At 49.0% G+C, this 16,828-nt stretch overlaps 7 protein-coding genes across 7 annotated transcripts; 5 read left to right on the top strand and 2 right to left on the bottom strand.

Moving 5' to 3' along the window:
• Positions 1–94: 94 nt before the first annotated feature.
• N7508_009768 (AP-2 complex subunit sigma) lies at positions 95–834 on the top strand (the record flags this gene model as incomplete). Its single annotated transcript, XM_058467831.1, has 5 exons — positions 95–129; positions 187–226; positions 298–327; positions 436–666; positions 733–834. 5 exons carry the CDS (start codon positions 95–97, stop codon positions 832–834), a joined length of 438 nt encoding a protein of 145 aa, XP_058315677.1.
• Positions 835–2,801: 1,967 nt separating this feature from the next.
• On the top strand, positions 2,802–3,768 carry N7508_009767 (sulfotransferase family protein; the record flags this gene model as incomplete). Its single annotated transcript, XM_058467830.1, has 3 exons — positions 2,802–2,946; positions 3,003–3,279; positions 3,333–3,768. The coding sequence occupies 3 exons, from the start codon at positions 2,802–2,804 to the stop codon at positions 3,766–3,768; spliced, it is 858 nt and encodes a 285-aa protein (XP_058315676.1).
• A 2,374-nt stretch (positions 3,769–6,142) lies between these two features.
• On the top strand, positions 6,143–8,246 carry N7508_009766 (arylsulfotransferase family protein; the record flags this gene model as incomplete). Its single annotated transcript, XM_058467829.1, has 3 exons — positions 6,143–6,241; positions 6,302–6,430; positions 6,486–8,246. 3 exons carry the CDS (start codon positions 6,143–6,145, stop codon positions 8,244–8,246), a joined length of 1,989 nt encoding a protein of 662 aa, XP_058315675.1.
• A 1,468-nt stretch (positions 8,247–9,714) lies between these two features.
• On the top strand, positions 9,715–11,714 carry N7508_009765 (putative MFS transporter; the record flags this gene model as incomplete). Its single annotated transcript, XM_058467828.1, has 2 exons — positions 9,715–10,513; positions 10,564–11,714. The coding sequence occupies 2 exons, from the start codon at positions 9,715–9,717 to the stop codon at positions 11,712–11,714; spliced, it is 1,950 nt and encodes a 649-aa protein (XP_058315674.1).
• Positions 11,715–12,156: 442 nt separating this feature from the next.
• Positions 12,157–13,179, bottom strand: dph5 (diphthine synthase; the record flags this gene model as incomplete). Its single annotated transcript, XM_058467827.1, has 3 exons — positions 12,157–12,754; positions 12,843–12,991; positions 13,045–13,179. The coding sequence occupies 3 exons, from the start codon at positions 13,177–13,179 to the stop codon at positions 12,157–12,159; spliced, it is 882 nt and encodes a 293-aa protein (XP_058315673.1).
• Positions 13,180–14,191: 1,012 nt separating this feature from the next.
• N7508_009763 (transcriptional regulator SPT3) lies at positions 14,192–15,308 on the top strand (the record flags this gene model as incomplete). The annotated part of the gene is made up of 2 exons (XM_058467826.1): positions 14,192–14,422; positions 14,475–15,308. 2 exons carry the CDS (start codon positions 14,192–14,194, stop codon positions 15,306–15,308), a joined length of 1,065 nt encoding a protein of 354 aa, XP_058315672.1.
• A 653-nt stretch (positions 15,309–15,961) lies between these two features.
• Positions 15,962–16,722, bottom strand: N7508_009762 (blue light-inducible protein Bli-3; the record flags this gene model as incomplete). The annotated part of the gene is made up of 3 exons (XM_058467825.1): positions 15,962–15,984; positions 16,052–16,460; positions 16,519–16,722. 3 exons carry the CDS (start codon positions 16,720–16,722, stop codon positions 15,962–15,964), a joined length of 636 nt encoding a protein of 211 aa, XP_058315671.1.
• Between the last annotated feature and the right edge of the window lie 106 nt (positions 16,723–16,828).

Here is a 16,828-nt window from a genome sequence, read left to right as displayed (position 1 = left end):
CGGGAGCAGCGGAGAAACCACCAAAGCTTGTTGCAACACTCCCCCGAGTGGTTTCACGAATGCAGACCAGGTAACATCCTGGCTTTATACGACAATGGTCCTCTCATTTATCCTGGTTCAGAATCGCCAGTGAGTAGCTGTCCCACGGGTGTCATTTTCAGGATTGAATTGCTGATGATGATATAGGGGGAAAACGCGCCTGGCGAAGTGGTACGCCCCATACAGTGTGAGTGGTGATAGAATCCAATTCAACCATAAAGAGAAAGAGGTGAAGAATTGGGCTGACATTCGCTGCAGGATGAAGAGAAAGTCAAGCTGAAAGGCGAGGTCCGTTCCGCCCATCACCTATTTATTACCTATCACCCATCACCATCGCCATCACGCGCACCGCATCGCATCGCAGTTCGAGCTTTAGCTAATCAACACCCATGTTAGGTCCATCGTCTTGTCGCACCCCGAGATCAGAAATATCAGTCGAATTTCGTCGAGTTTCGGCGTAGCACAAAGGTCGTCTACCGCCGGTATGCGGGCTTATTCTTCTGTGTTTGTGTCGATGCCAATGACAACGAACTTGCCTATCTCGAGGCTATCCATTTCTTTGTCGAAGTGCTAGATCAATTCTTTGGGAATGTCTGCGAGCTGGATTTGGTGTTCAATTTCTACAAGGTACGTAAGGATGTGAGGAGAGGTCTGATTGTGAAGTGCATAGAGCTGGAGCTGATCCGATGACAGGTCTACGCTATCCTGGATGAAGTCTTTCTCGCAGGCGAGATCGAAGAAACGAGCAAGCAGGTCGTGCTTACGAGGCTGGAGCATCTTGATAAATTGGAGTAGTGGAAATGGACAGTGCCCGGCATTAACATCACATCAACATCGGACTCAAGACTCGAACCGGACTCGAATGGTATCAACACTACAGGCTGCGGACAGCACGGTCATTTGCATGGAGTTTCAGGGGTATTGTGGCTTTCACTGGACAACATTTTTACTGTTCATATTCTTTATTTTCATATTCAGGGTCAGTTCAGGGGATATGGGGATATCAAAATCAAATATCAAACCGTCATTCCACCACTTTGGTCCCAATGTCGAAATCACGGACCGATCTATAATCGTGCCAAGCTTTCCACTCGTATTCTCTCTCTCTCTCTCTCTTCCCGGGAGACTGTGTTGGCCCCCGACTCAGACGCAGCTTCAACTGCCGACAAACACTGCCGTTGCACGGCGGGGACAGGATTCTACGCGCGATGGACCAAGCAGCTTTTAAGCTTATATTAGATGCAATGTTAATCTCACAGCGGAGTTCGGGTCGTCTGAGGGTCTTCCTAATCGGTTAAGGCTGGGTGAGGTGATCGTTTTCATCGATTGCGACGATGGTGGTGTGCTAGTATGAGGTCTTGGCACTGAACATTTAAGCTGTGCCCCTGCCCCCAGTGACCCTTCAGGGCCAACTTCCTCTGGTTTGGCCATTCTTTTGTTTCTCGTTACTCTTGCTACAGTGTAGTCAATATGATCATTTTGGATACTACACAGCATGGCCAATACATCAATTGATACATATTCATATACATGTACAGTATCATGACTGACCCTGTCACTGACCATACTCGGACCAGCACCATCCGCCACAGTCTCACAACACAGCCTACGAACATCAGCTCACTCAAACCTTCAACCCTTCAGACCCTGTTCGAGAATAACGACCCTGGCATGGATCGTCCGGGCCCACGAAAACACATCCCCGAATGGAAAATCTCTCACACGGGACGATCACTCAGCTCACCGTACTGTATAGGTACAGGCCGACCATTGAGAGCCATAACCAGACCGACCGGGCACAGACACAGACAAGGATACAGGGCAGACCGAAGAAGGGGACGCAATCTCATACACCAACGCCAACACCAATCGACACCCTTGAAACATTGTTCTTCTCCTCGAGGCGACACATCCAACGCATACGTGCAAGTCTTTTCCGAGATAGGTGGTGCGCGGCCGATCCAGGAGAGGCGGGCCCCATCTGCACCGGAGCATTGGTCTCATTTACCTTTTTCCAGTGTTGATCCGTTGTATATTGGATGCGGCTTGGCAAGGTGGAGCCCGACTGGTAATTGTTACAGAGTCTCGACCATGTGTCGACGCCACTTGCCGAGTGTACCAAGAAGTTCCAAGCCCGAGCCCCTGAGCAATCTGGTTATGGTGGAGCTCGGCAGATGTTTTCTATCTTAGAGATGTATACTGGTGTGTGCTTTGACATAGGTATATGTATATGTGTATATGCACATACATACACATATACATGTATTTAGATAGACTGTTCTGTTGAATGTGATCCGATACATTCAATCAAAGTGGCACAGTTCCACTGTGTACGCGTTGCCCTTCAGCCTGCGCCAATGAGGATTGGCTCATGCACGGATCGTCAAGGCAGTTCCGGCGGCCAACGGCAGAACTTCTTCGTATACGTGGATCGAAGGCTTGGCAGGGCGGTATTCTTCATTACACGCTGATACCATCTCCACATTCCCCTGACAATCCTGGACATCCCTGTGCGTCAGCCTTTGACGTCGCTCTTTAAGTTACAATACGTGCATTACATGTACGTGGGGAGGAAAGTGTAAGAGACGCCACTTTTGACAGACATGCTTAATATGAATTTCTTTTATTTCTTTTACATGATTTTCCCCCTTATCTATCTTTCATAAAGACCCCCTTCCTTCTAGACTTTTCCAGTCTGTCCCTTCGTTATTCTTCTTGCTCCTCTCTATCTATACCTTTATATTGCAATTGAGCTATTCACCATGTCTCTCGCGCTCTCCGATAATTTGGCTCCTCAGCCTATGACCGATATCTTTACGGATGACACAAACATTAATCGCCGGAAGTGCCACCGTACAGTGCCTATGAAGGTGCTGGCTCTGGGTGTTGGCCGGACTGGAACTGCCTGTGAGTACAGTCTGGAATTGGTCTCTATACAAGTATAGAAACTAACTCAGATACAGCTCTGCGCAAAGCTTTCGAACGTCTGGGCTATGGCAAGTGCTACCACATGATGTGCGCCAGTGTTGAGAACCCACCGGACTGCCTCATGTGGCACGATGCCCTGAACGCAAAGTACAAGGGTGAAGGCGAGTTCGGCCGCAAGGAATGGGACCAGCTGCTGGGCGACTGCCAGGCCGTCTGTGACTGGCCCGCTTGCGCCTTTGCAAAGGAGCTAATTGAGGCATATCCTAATGCCAAGGTCATCCTGACCACCCGCGACGTTGACCCATGGCACGCGTACGTCCACCCCAGTAAACAACCAAAACGAACAAGAAACTAAAAATCACCAGATCCGTCATGAAGACCGTCTACTGGCGCGTCTCAGACCCAGAACACAAATTCGTCTCAAACTTCAGCTGGGCCGCAGGAATGTACTACCCAATGCTAAACAAGTTCTTCGAGACCTTCTTCCGCGGCGATTTCCCCGGAAAGGGCAAGCAAGTATACGAAGATCACGTCGCCGAAGTGCGCAGCATGGTTCCCCCCGAGCGTCTGCTCGAATACAACATCAACGATGGCTGGGCTCCTCTCTGCGAGTTCCTCGAGGAGGAAATTCCCGATACGCCTTTCCCCCGCGGTAACGACATGGCCGATTTCTATAAGCGCTGCAGTACCCGTAACCGTCACCAGATGATGAACGCTGCGCTGCAGGCTGTTACTATTGGTGGTTCGCTGCTTGCTGCTGGCTTTGCTGCTACTGTTGCTTTCAAGCGGTTTTCGAGGTAATGCTTGAGTAATGCTCTTGCGTGATCGTTAACTCTTTTTTTTTTTATGTGAACTGGCTGCTAGTGTGCGCGGGCGTTCGCTGGTCGTCCGTATTTTTTTTTGTGTTTTGTCTCTTTTTATACGGGGCAGATCGCTATCTATCAACGTCTCTAATACCCATATCTCGGGCATCCTATCTATATCATTGGACGGAGAGCACGGAGAGCCAATTTGGCAAAACTTTAGTACATATTGTTTTATTTCGCGTTTCTTTTGTTCATTCGAAACTCCCACCTTATCGTCCTTGTCATTCTATCTCTGGCAGTGTTTAGGGGGGCTCCATTCCTCTCTCTATACTTTGCATTGTGGGACAATCCCCGGCTTTCTGAATCGAGGGATGATCTCTACATTACTGACCTGCAAGGGATTGGAAGCCCTCACCGCTGAACTGAACTAAATGGATTGTGGCAAGGATTGGTTTTCGTTACCAGGCAAGGCATGGCGCATTGGGGTGATATTGGCAATTTAAAAGAAAATACTATTTGTCTGTTAAATGCATTGTTAATCATTCCATTTCTTTCAACCTTTAAAATTTGACTGCTGATCCGTAGTATAATGCCCCGTAAGTCGACTGAGTAGACGGAGTACTTACTGTATGTAAAAAAAATCGGAATAAAGAAAAACCTTCGCTATCGCCCCGCAACGGAACTCGCTACGCGGACTCGTACTCGTACTGTACGAACGAACCAGTGGTTCTTTTCATTGGAGGGAGATTCGGGGTTTCTTGGCCATTTAGTGTCTTGGCGTGTGTTATATACATTACCATACACGGTTCCATACGATGGTATGTATGTTACATATGATACATGGATCTAGATTGGGGTTACATACGATTTTACTGTACTCGGTTCTCAATTGGTTTTCAAGATGAAATATGGTGAATAGTAATTACAGTGCAAGTAGCACTACGTTTTACATATACTGTGATCAAGTTTAAAATATATTTGCGCATTGTTCCCTGTGATCATCGGAGATGGCGGCTGCATTCTGGGCTGGGTTGTGGATGCTGGATGGTGCATGCTGTTCTATTCTCCGGTTTGCTGTGACATGTGTGGTGCATGTGCATCTGTATGTGTATTTGCATGTCTCTCATGAAAACTTGGAAATAGGTTGCATACTTGCAATCTAGCCAAAAGATTCATCGCTTGGTTATGTCCAATCGAGTGGGCATGTGTTATCCCCGCGGCTATTGGAGTTGGAGGGGAAGGGTGAGGTCTTATCTTTTACTGTTGCTTTGCTAGATTTTGATTGATTGTTTTATTGGGTTATCGTATGAGTGTAGACTGATCATGGTTGTACATATACATGTACCTCGTGTGTCAAGTTATTCTTGTAGTGTTGCTCAACATCCGAGCTGTGAACACTACAGTACGTACATTGTATGATACGAACACATCAAATCATCACCATAAATAACTATTAATTCAATTCCTCAATAATCGGCTATCGGCTCCAAGACCTTGATATAAGACGTTCACCCTGACGAAGCACACATGCATTTGACAAAGCCCAAGCCACCAGATCTGTGGGATACGTAAGAGGTGATGCCTCTTCTCAGCCACATGCACGTGGCCAGTCTCTATCGGGCCCGTCACATCTGCAGCAGCATCCAGATTTAGGTGTCACTAGCCGGAAAAGAAACATTACATGCGTATTGAGTAATTGCGACGGAGTACATCCGGACAGTTTTGGCTTGGCTTGACTTTGAACTGGTGGGGGCATCGTTCGTCCGCTGAGTTATCTTTAGAAGTCTTTTGTTTGAGATGTTTGAGGCTGTTTCTGTTTAGATCGGATCTCCTTATGGGGTACGTACGCCTCGGAGTTAGGGTGTTCGGGGCTGGTTTAGCGTGTTGGACTAAGTGGCCATGACGTGGCCTTTTTGAGTCGGGAAATGGTTACCTGTATTTTGTTTTAGTAATACGTGTATGTGCATCAGGGGGGATCTGAGTTTGGATGGGAGTTGATCGACAGATATCTGTAGGAAGCGAACAGTTGCAACTTAAAGTAGGATATAACAGTACAATAGCAGTCTAAACTACCGAGCCCCGCAAGTTAGTTAGTTAGTTGCTGGGCATCTTGGCGTTGAATCGTGTTGGCTGAACAGCTACTGACTAAGCACCTTCCGTCGGCTTTAAACTACTATCGACCAATCAGGCTGGAGTACTTACTGTCGCAAGTATTGACAGGTGGAGTGGGATTCGTACACTCTTTGGTGGACATTCAACTTTTATGTTTTATCTCTACCTCCTTGCATAAACATTCTTGTCACTTCACTCTCGCTTTGTCTCTAATTTGTTAATTTGTCGGGGGATGAGGACTTATGGTCGCCTCTATCATGTCCTCTGCGAGGGCTGCCCCCTCGCTGCTCCTGCTACTTCTACTGTGGCTATGCGCTAACCGCGTGCTTGGGGAAGAAACCTCCTTTTACAAATCTGTGAGCTGCCCCTGACTGCCACGTTCAGGCCCTTTTTTTTTTTTTAACAAATAAACGCAGAGACCCGATATCTACCCTCCGGTATTCAAGGTAGAAAAGTCCGAGCCGAATAAATTGAGCCCCGGTTACATCTTCATCACACCATACGAACTTGCAAACCCCGGCCCTTATATTTTTGACACCACAGGGGTAGGTCCTGGATTGCGGGGATGAATGCAGATCACCGAGCTGACTCACGCGACAGGAGTTGGTATGGAGTGGCTGGGGTATTTCAGGGCCTGGTAATGCGCACGGCATCCACGTGTGCAAGTACAATGGCGCCGATCATCTATGTTTCTTCCAGGGAAATCAACAGAAAGGATATTGTCGTGGTCATGGCATCATCATGGATAACCAATACCGGGTCGTACGATCTGTGCAGCCCGGTGGAGGAATGGCTTCAAGTGACATGCACGAATTCCGTCCCATCAATGATGGAAAGACTGCTTTGATGACTATCTACCAACAACGCCAGTTTGATATGACTCCATGGAACATCAAGACCGGTGTTGGATGGTTGATGGAGAGTGTATTTCAGGAAGTTGATATCGAAACTAACAAGGTCTTGTTTGAGTGGCGCTCGCTTGATCATGTTGATCCTTCGATGAGTTATACTTGGCCTGCACATACGGATACTTCTGGTACTGGACTGAATGTACATGAACCGTGGGATTACTTCCATATCAACTCTATCGACAAGAACGCCGATGGTGACTATCTAATTTCGTCGAGGCATACCTGCGCCATCTACAAGATTTCTGGAAAAGACGGTTCGGTTCTTTGGAGACTGCATGGTGCGCAGCCGACATTCAAAAATATCAACTTTAGCTTCTCGCAGCAGCACGATGCGCGGTGGTTATTCGAAAACGCCACACACTCTGTTGTCTCGCTTTATAACAATGGCTACAATGGCTTCAACAAGACTCATACTTATTCAGCTGGTATGATTGTCTTACTTGACCATGTGGAAAATACGGCGCTCCAGCTTCGTGATTATGCGCCCATCCGAAATGACTTGGTTAGCTCGAGTCAGGGAAACCTGCAGATGCTACCGAATAGAAATGTTTTTATCGGATGGGGCAACAATCCATTTGTTTCCGAGCATGATGAAGCAGGCAACTTGCTGTTCTGGGGTGCATTCGCCAAAGACACTGTTATGAACTACCGCGCCATGAAGTTCGAATGGAACGGTATGCCAACCGACTCACCAGCTCTATGGTCGTATTCTCGCACTGCAGAACCAATCTCCCCAACAAGCTTCTACGTCAGCTGGAACGGCGCAACCCTCGTCAAATCATGGCGATTCTACGGCGCAATGAACATGACCGGGCCATGGACCTTGCTGGACCAGGTCAACAAAACCGGCTTTGAAACCGAATACACAAACGCCAGCTTCTACCTCTGGTCCAAAGTCGAAGGCATCGACAGCGAAGGCAAAGTCCTAGGCAAATCTGAAACAAAATACACCTTCGTTCCCTCCTCCGAACTGCGCGAATTTTGCGCAGACTCTACCTGCCTCGATGCCCCCGGCTACGGATTCCCAGGCGAAGAAGCCGCCCAGCCTTTCATTCCGCCCGTAGGCGTCAACACAGTCCCCTGGATCGACCCCGACAACCCAGGCTCCAATATCTGGACACATCCCTCGGACTACCCACACAAATCAGCCACAATGGCCTACTCGAACGGGTGGAACATGGGCCGATTACTCGCCTGGGGCGGTGTCTGTCTCGTGGCGATCCCCTTCCTTGCTGGTATCTACTTTGCATATCGCTATTTTAATAAACATCAGCTCGACCACCTGCGGGACCAGGAATCCTCTGAGCCGTTGAATGGTATGGCTGAGCGGAAAGAACCCCCCGTTCGGGCCACTGATCTTCCCTGGTGGAATTGGCGCAGGTGGACCGCGGAGGGTGAACCTTCTCACTATTTCCCACTCCGGGAGGGTTCACAGAGGAGGGCGGATTAATCTTATCCCAATTTCGCTGTCACACTCTTTTTTCTTTTTCTTTTGCGTTATCTACTTGCATTTATACCTGGGTCTCGGTTGGTTTCATTCACATGTACATAGATATATCCAAGACAACAAACGTCTCTATTACTATTCTTTCAAATATCTATATCAATCAAACTCTGTAGATCCAAGCATGTAGATCCACATGGTGATGAAGATACAGATCAGTATGAAGCCCACGCAGCGCCACGCAAGGAACCCGTCCATGGGCCCGTTCTCTTCACCCGTGCTTAATACACAGTACATTACATTACAGGTAAGTAATCCCGAAAATAACACAAAGCCGACAACCCGACCCTTACGCAGTGAGTATACGTACCCCCGAGGCGGAGTGCAGATATTTCCCTCCATCTATTTTGTATTGGTTACTTGATAGGGTCTTTAGTTCGCAACTCCCAGTTCCCAGTTCCCAGTTCTGCGTACCCCATGTAATCGTGTTAGATCGATAAAATAATTACACCCTCTACACAATTACACGGGACATTGTAATTAATATTACACAGTAAGGTACATGTATCATCTACAGTACCCTTACCCTTCCGGATAAATCACCGTCGATCACAAATCAAAACGGAAGCTGGATATTTTACCATACATTATCCCCAGTCGCAGGATTGGATTGGATTTATGTTTTATATAGTACTAGGCATATGCATAACTCATCTCTTGGCGAGCCTTGTAGGGTTAAGACAAGTGAGGAATGCCTAGGCGCTAATGTACTACAAACAATGCCGGTATATGTCAATGTTTTTTTTACAGTGGCCGTTTACGTGGATTGGGGCTGAAACGCTAACTCTGTTAGCGCCAACTGTTGTCGCTCTAGACTAACGTTTGGAGTGGAAGCGGAAATTGAGATTGGAATTGTGAAATTGTTGGGTATGGTTTGGTGTGTGTTTCAGATTTGAGCTTATTTGTTACAGATGTTTGCGTCAGATAAATTGTATTCATTAGGTACAAGTAAATTGTACATGTCAATCAGCGGATAAGTCTAAGTATACTATAAAGTGTCAAAAAAGCCAAGACTTCCGTCGTCAGACGGGCGAGACTGACGAGTCACGGGTCAGGGGGAACGGTGGGCTCGGGTGTTGTGGAGATGTCGTCGCAAGCTGTGTACTGTGTATCTACAGTGTATCTATGTATACTCTACTTGTATGTAGTGAATAACAGATAATGAATAATAGTTAGAAAAGAGATAATTATACTATCAAAGGGAACTAAGTTATGTACCTCGTACTCCGTATAGAGGCATAAATGTGGACTGGAGATGTGGGCCAGGACGTCATCAGGAGTAAATTACAGATCAGCCCTGGGGTTAACTGTTAGTTAACTAGTCTAAACTCCCTTCTACACAGTAACTGTTTCTACTTCTCCAAAAATACAAGAAGGGGCACAGCTTTACTCCGGCTTACATACGCATTCCTCCATGGCCAGGAACCAGAAGACGAATGCCCGCCACGCGCGTACGACTTCCTGGTCGAGTGGCTATCTAACGCACGCCCCCGGCGAATCCTCCGAGAACCCGCAACGCCGCCGCCGCGAGTCCAACCACTCCCTCGCCAGTGTTGAAGAAGGCCCCTCCTCCCCCGACTCCGATCCCGCCGATGATACAATGCTAAGGAACACTTCGATGGATATGGGTGGTGACCGCAAAGCCCAGCATGTGCGCAGTCGCTCTATCAGTCAGGGCGCCGTACTGGCCCTCCAGGAGGCCGAAATTCCCGCTGTTCCTGTCAAGCCTGCGCCTGTGACGTGGATGTCACTGCCGCGAAAGGGTCAATTGGCGCTGCTGGGACTCTGTCGGGTCTTTGATTTCTTGCAGGTCGCATCGTTGCAGGCGTACATGTTTTATCAGCTCAAGTCTTTTGATGAGAATCTCTCCGACTCCGATGTTGCGACTCAGGCGGGTATTCTCCAGGGTGCATTTACCGCCGCCCAGTTTGCGACGGCTATTCCCTGGGGTCGGGTTGCTGATGCCGAATGGGGTGGTCGGAAGTTCGTTCTGCTTGTTGGTCTGGTTGGCACTGCTGTGTCGTGTTTGGGTGTTGCCTATTCGACGTCATTCGCGCAGGCTGTGTTCTGGCGCTCGTTTGGTGGTGCTATCAACGGTACTGTCGGTATCATTCGGACTATGATTGCCGAGAATGTCAAGGAGAAGAAGTACCACTCGCGTGCTTTCTTGATTCTGCCTATTGGATTTAATGTGGCCTCGTTGTTTGGCCCTGGTGAGTTTCTTGTTCGATACAATTGCAACATGGTGCTAACGGTTTCGCAGTCATGGGTGGCATGTTGGCCGATCCCGTCAAGAGCTATCCCCGTCTCTTCGGTCCCAATTCGTCTTTCGGAGGTGAGAATGGTGTGCAGTGGCTAGAGAAGTACCCCTACGCACTTCCTATGTTCGCCAACTTCTGCTTCCTCTCCTGCACTGCTGCCCTCGTGGCATATGGACTGGAGGAGACCCTCCTATCCTGCAAGGGCAAGCCCGGTCTGGGCTCATTTGCCATGAAGCTCTTTGCGCGCAGTGTGAAGACTGTCGTTCCCTCCTCCTCGACCTTGTACACACGACTTCCGTTCCGCGACTATGATGAGGACGGACCTCTGTTGGGCCGTGGCCTGGAACGCGCGGAAAGCTACGAGCTTGAAGAAAAGGCACACAAGCCTGTCCGCCTCCAACGTGTGTTGCCTTTCCGCCGAATCTGGACTAAGAACGTCTTGTGTACACTCGGAGCACAGGCTTTCTTCGACTTCCAAATGGGTGCCTTCAACAACCTCTGGCTCCTATTCCTGTCTACTCCTCGCTACGATGCCAATGACCCTGCCAGCCCCGCCCAAAGCCTACCTTTCATCTTCACTGGAGGACTGGGTATGCTACCGCAGAGTGTCGGCTTTGCGACTGCCATCCTGGGTGTGATTGGCATGTTCCTTCAGTTCACCATCTACCCTTCCATCAACGGCCGCCTGGGCACAGCCAAGAGCTACCAATACTTCCTCTCTCTCTTCCCGGTTGCATATTTCATTGCGCCATACATCTCTCTGGCTCCCTCCTCCATCCCCCCACCTGGCCAAGCCAACGGTCCCTGGGTTTGGTTCTGGATTATCATCGTTCTTTTCTTCCAGGTCACCGCCCGAACATTCACCCTCCCAACCTCGATCATCCTGCTGAACAACTGCTCGCCACATCCCTCGGTCCTCGGTACAATCCACGGCATCGGCCAGTCAGTCTCCTCCGCCTTCCGAACCATTGGCCCTATCTTCTCAGGTGCCTGGTATGGTTATGGTCTGGATATCGGCATGGTCGGCTTTGCTTGGTGGTTGATTGCCTTGGTCTCCGTGTTTGGCTGTGTGGCTGCCATCTTCGTCTACGAAGGCTCTGGGCATGAGCTTCTCCTCCCCGGCGAGGAAGATGAGATCGAGCATGCCCATTAGTGATGTGATACGATCAGCGTGTCTTTTGTTCTAGAGTTGGATTGTACATTGCTTCAACATTTGCATATTATCGGTGTCGTGGCTGGGTTTGGTTTGGTTTCTCGGTGTTCCATCGGTGCAGGTCATCTTACAATTATTTCAGATATCCAATGATCTCTTCTTTTCCTGTACCGGTGGACATTGATGTCATTGCATAGTTTCTTGTTTTGTCTTTTTCGCTTTTTGGATACCATTTTCTTGCATTTGTTTGTCTTGCTGTCACCACGGTATCTGTGTTTAATTGCCATATTAGAATAGAAACTACCAGACAGTCTGCCTGGCCAGTCATCAAATCTAGATCTAATCAACTGTGAACGATATACTATCCACCCTTTGTAAACGTATAAATCATAAAAAGAAACCTATATTTTCATAGCTAACAATGCACCACTCAATCAACAACTCACAAACTAGCCCCATACCCCTTCACATAACTAGCATCAAAAGTCTCCTTATCAACAGCATACTCCCGAATATAATCCCGCTCAAGATCGTGCGTCCTCCGCCCAAGAAGAACAAGACTATGCAATGGCGCCCCCATCTCAACACCAGCCAACTCCTTAAGCGTACCGGAAACAAGCTGCTGATTAGCAGCCCCAACCCGCGCAGCACCCACAGCAAGACTATCAGGCCCATAAATACCCTCCTTTCTCTCCTCCTCAGTCTCGAGCATCTGAGCTGCACACTGTGCAACAGTCATATAACGAGGCGGCTCGTAGATCCGTCGACCGCGAGCCATGTTCTCAAGCGATTGCTCTTTCACTTTGATGTCTAGCAGTACGAGTGTGTGCAAGCCCATCTGGACGTTCTCTTTCACTCGGTCGTAATAGGAGCTGGGCTTCCAGTTCTCTGTGAAGAATACCATGCTTACTGTTTGGCCGAAGTTGTACAGTTGCAGTCCTGTGCACCCGATTCCGGACATGATTGAGGCATTGGGGACGACTTTTGTTTCGATGTTGAGTTCGCGCGCGCGGAGGACGAGGTCTGTGTGGGTTGTTGCGCTGGAGAGTGGATTGGCTTAGTTAAATGTTTTGGTTGGGGGTTGTAGTTGTATGCGTATTTGTAGATGGTGTTTTGGGGGTTTCTTACCCGAATGGATCGCCGACGACTAGGAAGACGATGTCTGCTTTGTCGGCGCCAGCAAGTATGTCATCACTGCCGGTTTCGACGAGTTCTCTGTCGGCCTCAATGACGGGGCGGCCGTAGAATGCTTCCTGTTGGTTCATGGTGGTTAGGAACTATGTTCAATATAGCCATAATGACCATCAGGGCTAGAATATAATCAACTCACCAGCTTGGACTTGTCGACAAGCAGGATGCTAGTGTATGCCTCCAAATAGACTCGCTCGGCCTTCTTTACGATCTCCAGACCGCGGACAGTGATATCAGTCTCATCGGCGAGACCGAGACCAACGAGGTGCAGCATATTGTCTGTGTGATAAACAATTGAACAATTTGATCCAAGTAGAGCTCAATTAAATAATTGAAGAAGACAACGTAGTATAAATTGAACAGCACAGCCCATAGAAATAAAAAAGTGAACCATGCCCCGCGAAACCGGCAGAATTGTGACACCGCCGGGTAAAGGTATCACCGTTATCGGGCTATCGCTATCGGATCTCCAACTTTCGAGCCTCCGCATCTTCCTTCTTGAACTCTCGCTGCACCCTCGCTGCATCCTCGGAGTTGCAATTGTGGCTCCTCTTCTTTCTGGCTGATTCGTTTCAGAGATTGGCACGTACCTTCTTCTTTCATCCCTCATTCCATCTCAATTCCCACCGGAAGGGTTCCCCCATATCATCATGTCTGATCGAAACCCCAAGTACCGTCAGGAGATCCAGCAGGTGAGTTATTTTCAGCTAGTTCAGTTTACCCCTCGTGTCTCTGGTTTCTGGGTAAGCTTCTTGGTTGTTGGATTTGAGTTTCTAGCGCCGACGAGGTGCCTGTCACGACTCTCCACTTTGCGATTGCTCCGCGTGGCATGCAATCCATGCCCATGCACGACTAATGCACCGACCACCTTGACCAATATCGCGTACAAAACCCTGCCTACCTGGCCAACTTCACATTTCGGTGTTGTCTTTGTGCCGACGACATCCCGACTTCCCCTCGGCGCGTCCTCTGTTTTCGGTCTTGCTTCGCTTCGATATGCTACCACTGCATAAGAAAGTCATAAGCTTTGCTCTTTCGCTGGACATCTCATACCAAGTCTCGATCTATCTCACATATTGGATGATCATTTGAGCATGTCAAATGCGGCCTTGCCGCGCCAAGAGGCTTGAGAGCCGAAGCATATTCGTTGCATTGTGAATACGTTGCAATTGTCTCGATATGCAATATGGCATTGCCCGGATGTCAAAATTTGCCTCGGGGCAGACCGAAAAGCCGTTGCTCGACTAGTGTTTGCTAGGAACTTCATCTCGTAGATGTACCTCACTATGCGCAACAGCCATGCGTCTATCGCCGGCATCGGAAACAACCCCAGCAACGCCAACAATCAGGAGGGAACCCATGGAAACCAGAACATCAACATGGGACATAAATTTACCTCACGTGAAACGCTAACTTCAATTGCGAAGATGATGTTTGTTTCTGGAGAAACTGCTGAGCCGTCCGCTGAGACCACTACTTTGATTGAAGAAATCACTCGCCAGCAGGTCCTTGAAATTGTCAGTACTTTTATTTATATATTTGACGCACTGTTTATTAACACTGCTCTAGCTCTCTCGCAGCACCTCTTTGGCAACTCGCCGTGGAGTGCGCTCCATCTCCACCGATGACCTTATCTTTTTGATCCGCCACGACAAGGCCAAGGTCTCTCGCCTCCGAACTTTCCTCTCCTGGAAGGATGTTCGCAAGAATGTCAAGGACTCCGACGACAAGGGCGGTGGTGACGCCGCCGACTTTGCCGCTGCCGACGATGCAGCTGGAGTTGTTGCTGGTCCTCAGGATGTGGCCTCGAAGCCCAAGAACAAGAAGGCCAAAGTCGGACTTGCCTGGGACGTTAACAGCTTTTACTCGGTCCAGATTCCCGAGCGCGAGGACGAGGAGGACGAAGAAGAGGAAGAGCAGAACTACGCCACCCTCCAGCGTCTGGCCGCCGCCGACGAGCGCACCCGCAACATGACCAAGGAGGAGTATGTCTTCTGGTCTGAGTGCCGCCAGGCATCCTTTACCTACCGTAAGAGCAAGCGGTTCCGCGAGTGGGCCGGATTCGGAGTTGTGACCGAGTCCAAGCCTAACGACGACATTGTTGACATCCTCGGCTTCCTTACCTTTGAGATTGTCCAGACCCTGACTGAGCAGGCTCTCCGCGTGAAGGAGCGCGAAGACAACGAGAAGAACCGCCGCGGTGGCGCCGACGCCGGCGAGGACCTGAAGAAACGTAAGCGCGAGACCGGTCTGTTCGACCCCCCTGAGGAGGGTCGTACCCCCATTGAGCCCCGCCATGTGCGCGAGGCCTACCGCAAGCTGCAGGCCACCCCCCGGGCGCAGACAGCCATGCTGCTGCATAATGGCCGACTTCCTGCCAGTTTTCCTCTGGTGCTTATCTAAGGGCGGCCTGCCTTAGTCGGGCGTCGTATGACGCCATTTAATGATTTACGCTCAGTAGCGGGAGTTTGCGGTCAGCTAAGGAGATACCCAGGATTTGCTTTCTTGGATTTTGTCTGTAACGTTAATTGTTTTTGTTTGTGGTAGTGGGGAGAGTGAGCTCCTTTATTTGCCTTGGTCACGGCTATTAGTCTTCATACCATCACCAGACCTATCAGTTCCGAGGAGTCTTGATCTCAAAACTTATCCTTTCGTAAACAATGTAGTCAGTCTTCAGTAAATTTACCTTCAGAAGATGCCTCGAGTGCATCGACCGAGGCAGTCTACTCCCCAGTAGTCCTACCGTCTATAACGAGTCCACATCATCCAGCGCTGGGTTGGGACAAGGCACAAGATCCTACTTCTGATTGCAGCTCAATTCTTTATAGAACTGTATACAGACCCATTGATCCCTCTTGGTAGCAAACGCGATATTGATCTACACACAAAACTATATAGTTGTTACAGAGCTACAACCTGAACGGTAAGAAACAAGGTGATAATGCGAATATGATGACAACCAAAGTAGTCAAGTCATAGATTGATAATGAATATCTCATAAGTCATGCAACGTAACTCAAGCCAAGCCATTCCGGCTTATAGTAGATATAAAACCCCTAGTTCTGATGCGTACGGCGCCCTATAGTCATCAAAGTTAGCAAACAACATTCAAAAACAACACAACAAAGACGAGCATTGGAACATACACTCAGCCAATTCCTGCTCAGTCAACTCCCGGATTCCATTAATATGAGGCACATTACCCTGCACAGCGCCCTTCACAGTATCATAAGCACGTCCGATAACCCCCTTTGCGGCAACAACATGCGTAGCAAGCTTCGCTTCCAGCTTGATAACGCCAATGCGAGGATCGGACGGGCCGCCGTCGTGCACGCCATCGCCCATGTCGCCAATCCAGGCCTTCAGCATGGGTGAGTAGTACTTCTCCACCACAGCTGCGTCGCTGACTACTGATGCTGTTCCTGAAATTGAGGCCCAGGCGCCGCTGACTGGGTCGAGGAAGGACATGTTTACTTCCTTAGGGTGGACGGTTAGATCCATTGTTTTGCCGGAGAAAAGGTTTGTATGGAAGATTAGGTCAATGCCGCCGTTTTCCTGTTGAAATTGGTTTGTTTAGTATGTGTTTGTGAACTGAAACAGGCTGTTATCATACCTGTGCGGCGAGGGCCATGCATCGTGAGGCTAGATAGTCACCCTCTGATTGGTGGGTGGTCAACATGCCAAATTTTACTTCGGAGATGAACTTGGTGAGTTCTTCGATCTTCTGGGGGAGAGGAGGGTCCTCGAAGTTCTGGGTCTTATAGGGGTCCACGGGGTGGTTGCCCGTGGAGGTGTTGATGGAAGCGTCGGCAGACATGTTTGTTCAATGTTCGATTGGAGAAGAGAGGTGATAGAGTGAAGAATTTAAGCAGAGAATTGGTGGGGATTGCATACATATATAGGCAGAGCTTTGCAGCTTTCTT

The sequence above is a fragment of the Penicillium antarcticum genome (genome assembly GCF_028974205.1).
Source record: "Penicillium antarcticum strain IBT 31339 chromosome Unknown utg000009l_segment0_segment0, whole genome shotgun sequence".
Taxonomy (NCBI): Eukaryota; Fungi; Ascomycota; class Eurotiomycetes; order Eurotiales; family Aspergillaceae; genus Penicillium; species Penicillium antarcticum.
The sequence above is the reverse complement of the archived record's forward strand: the minus strand, read 5'-3'. Positions and strand labels throughout refer to the sequence as shown.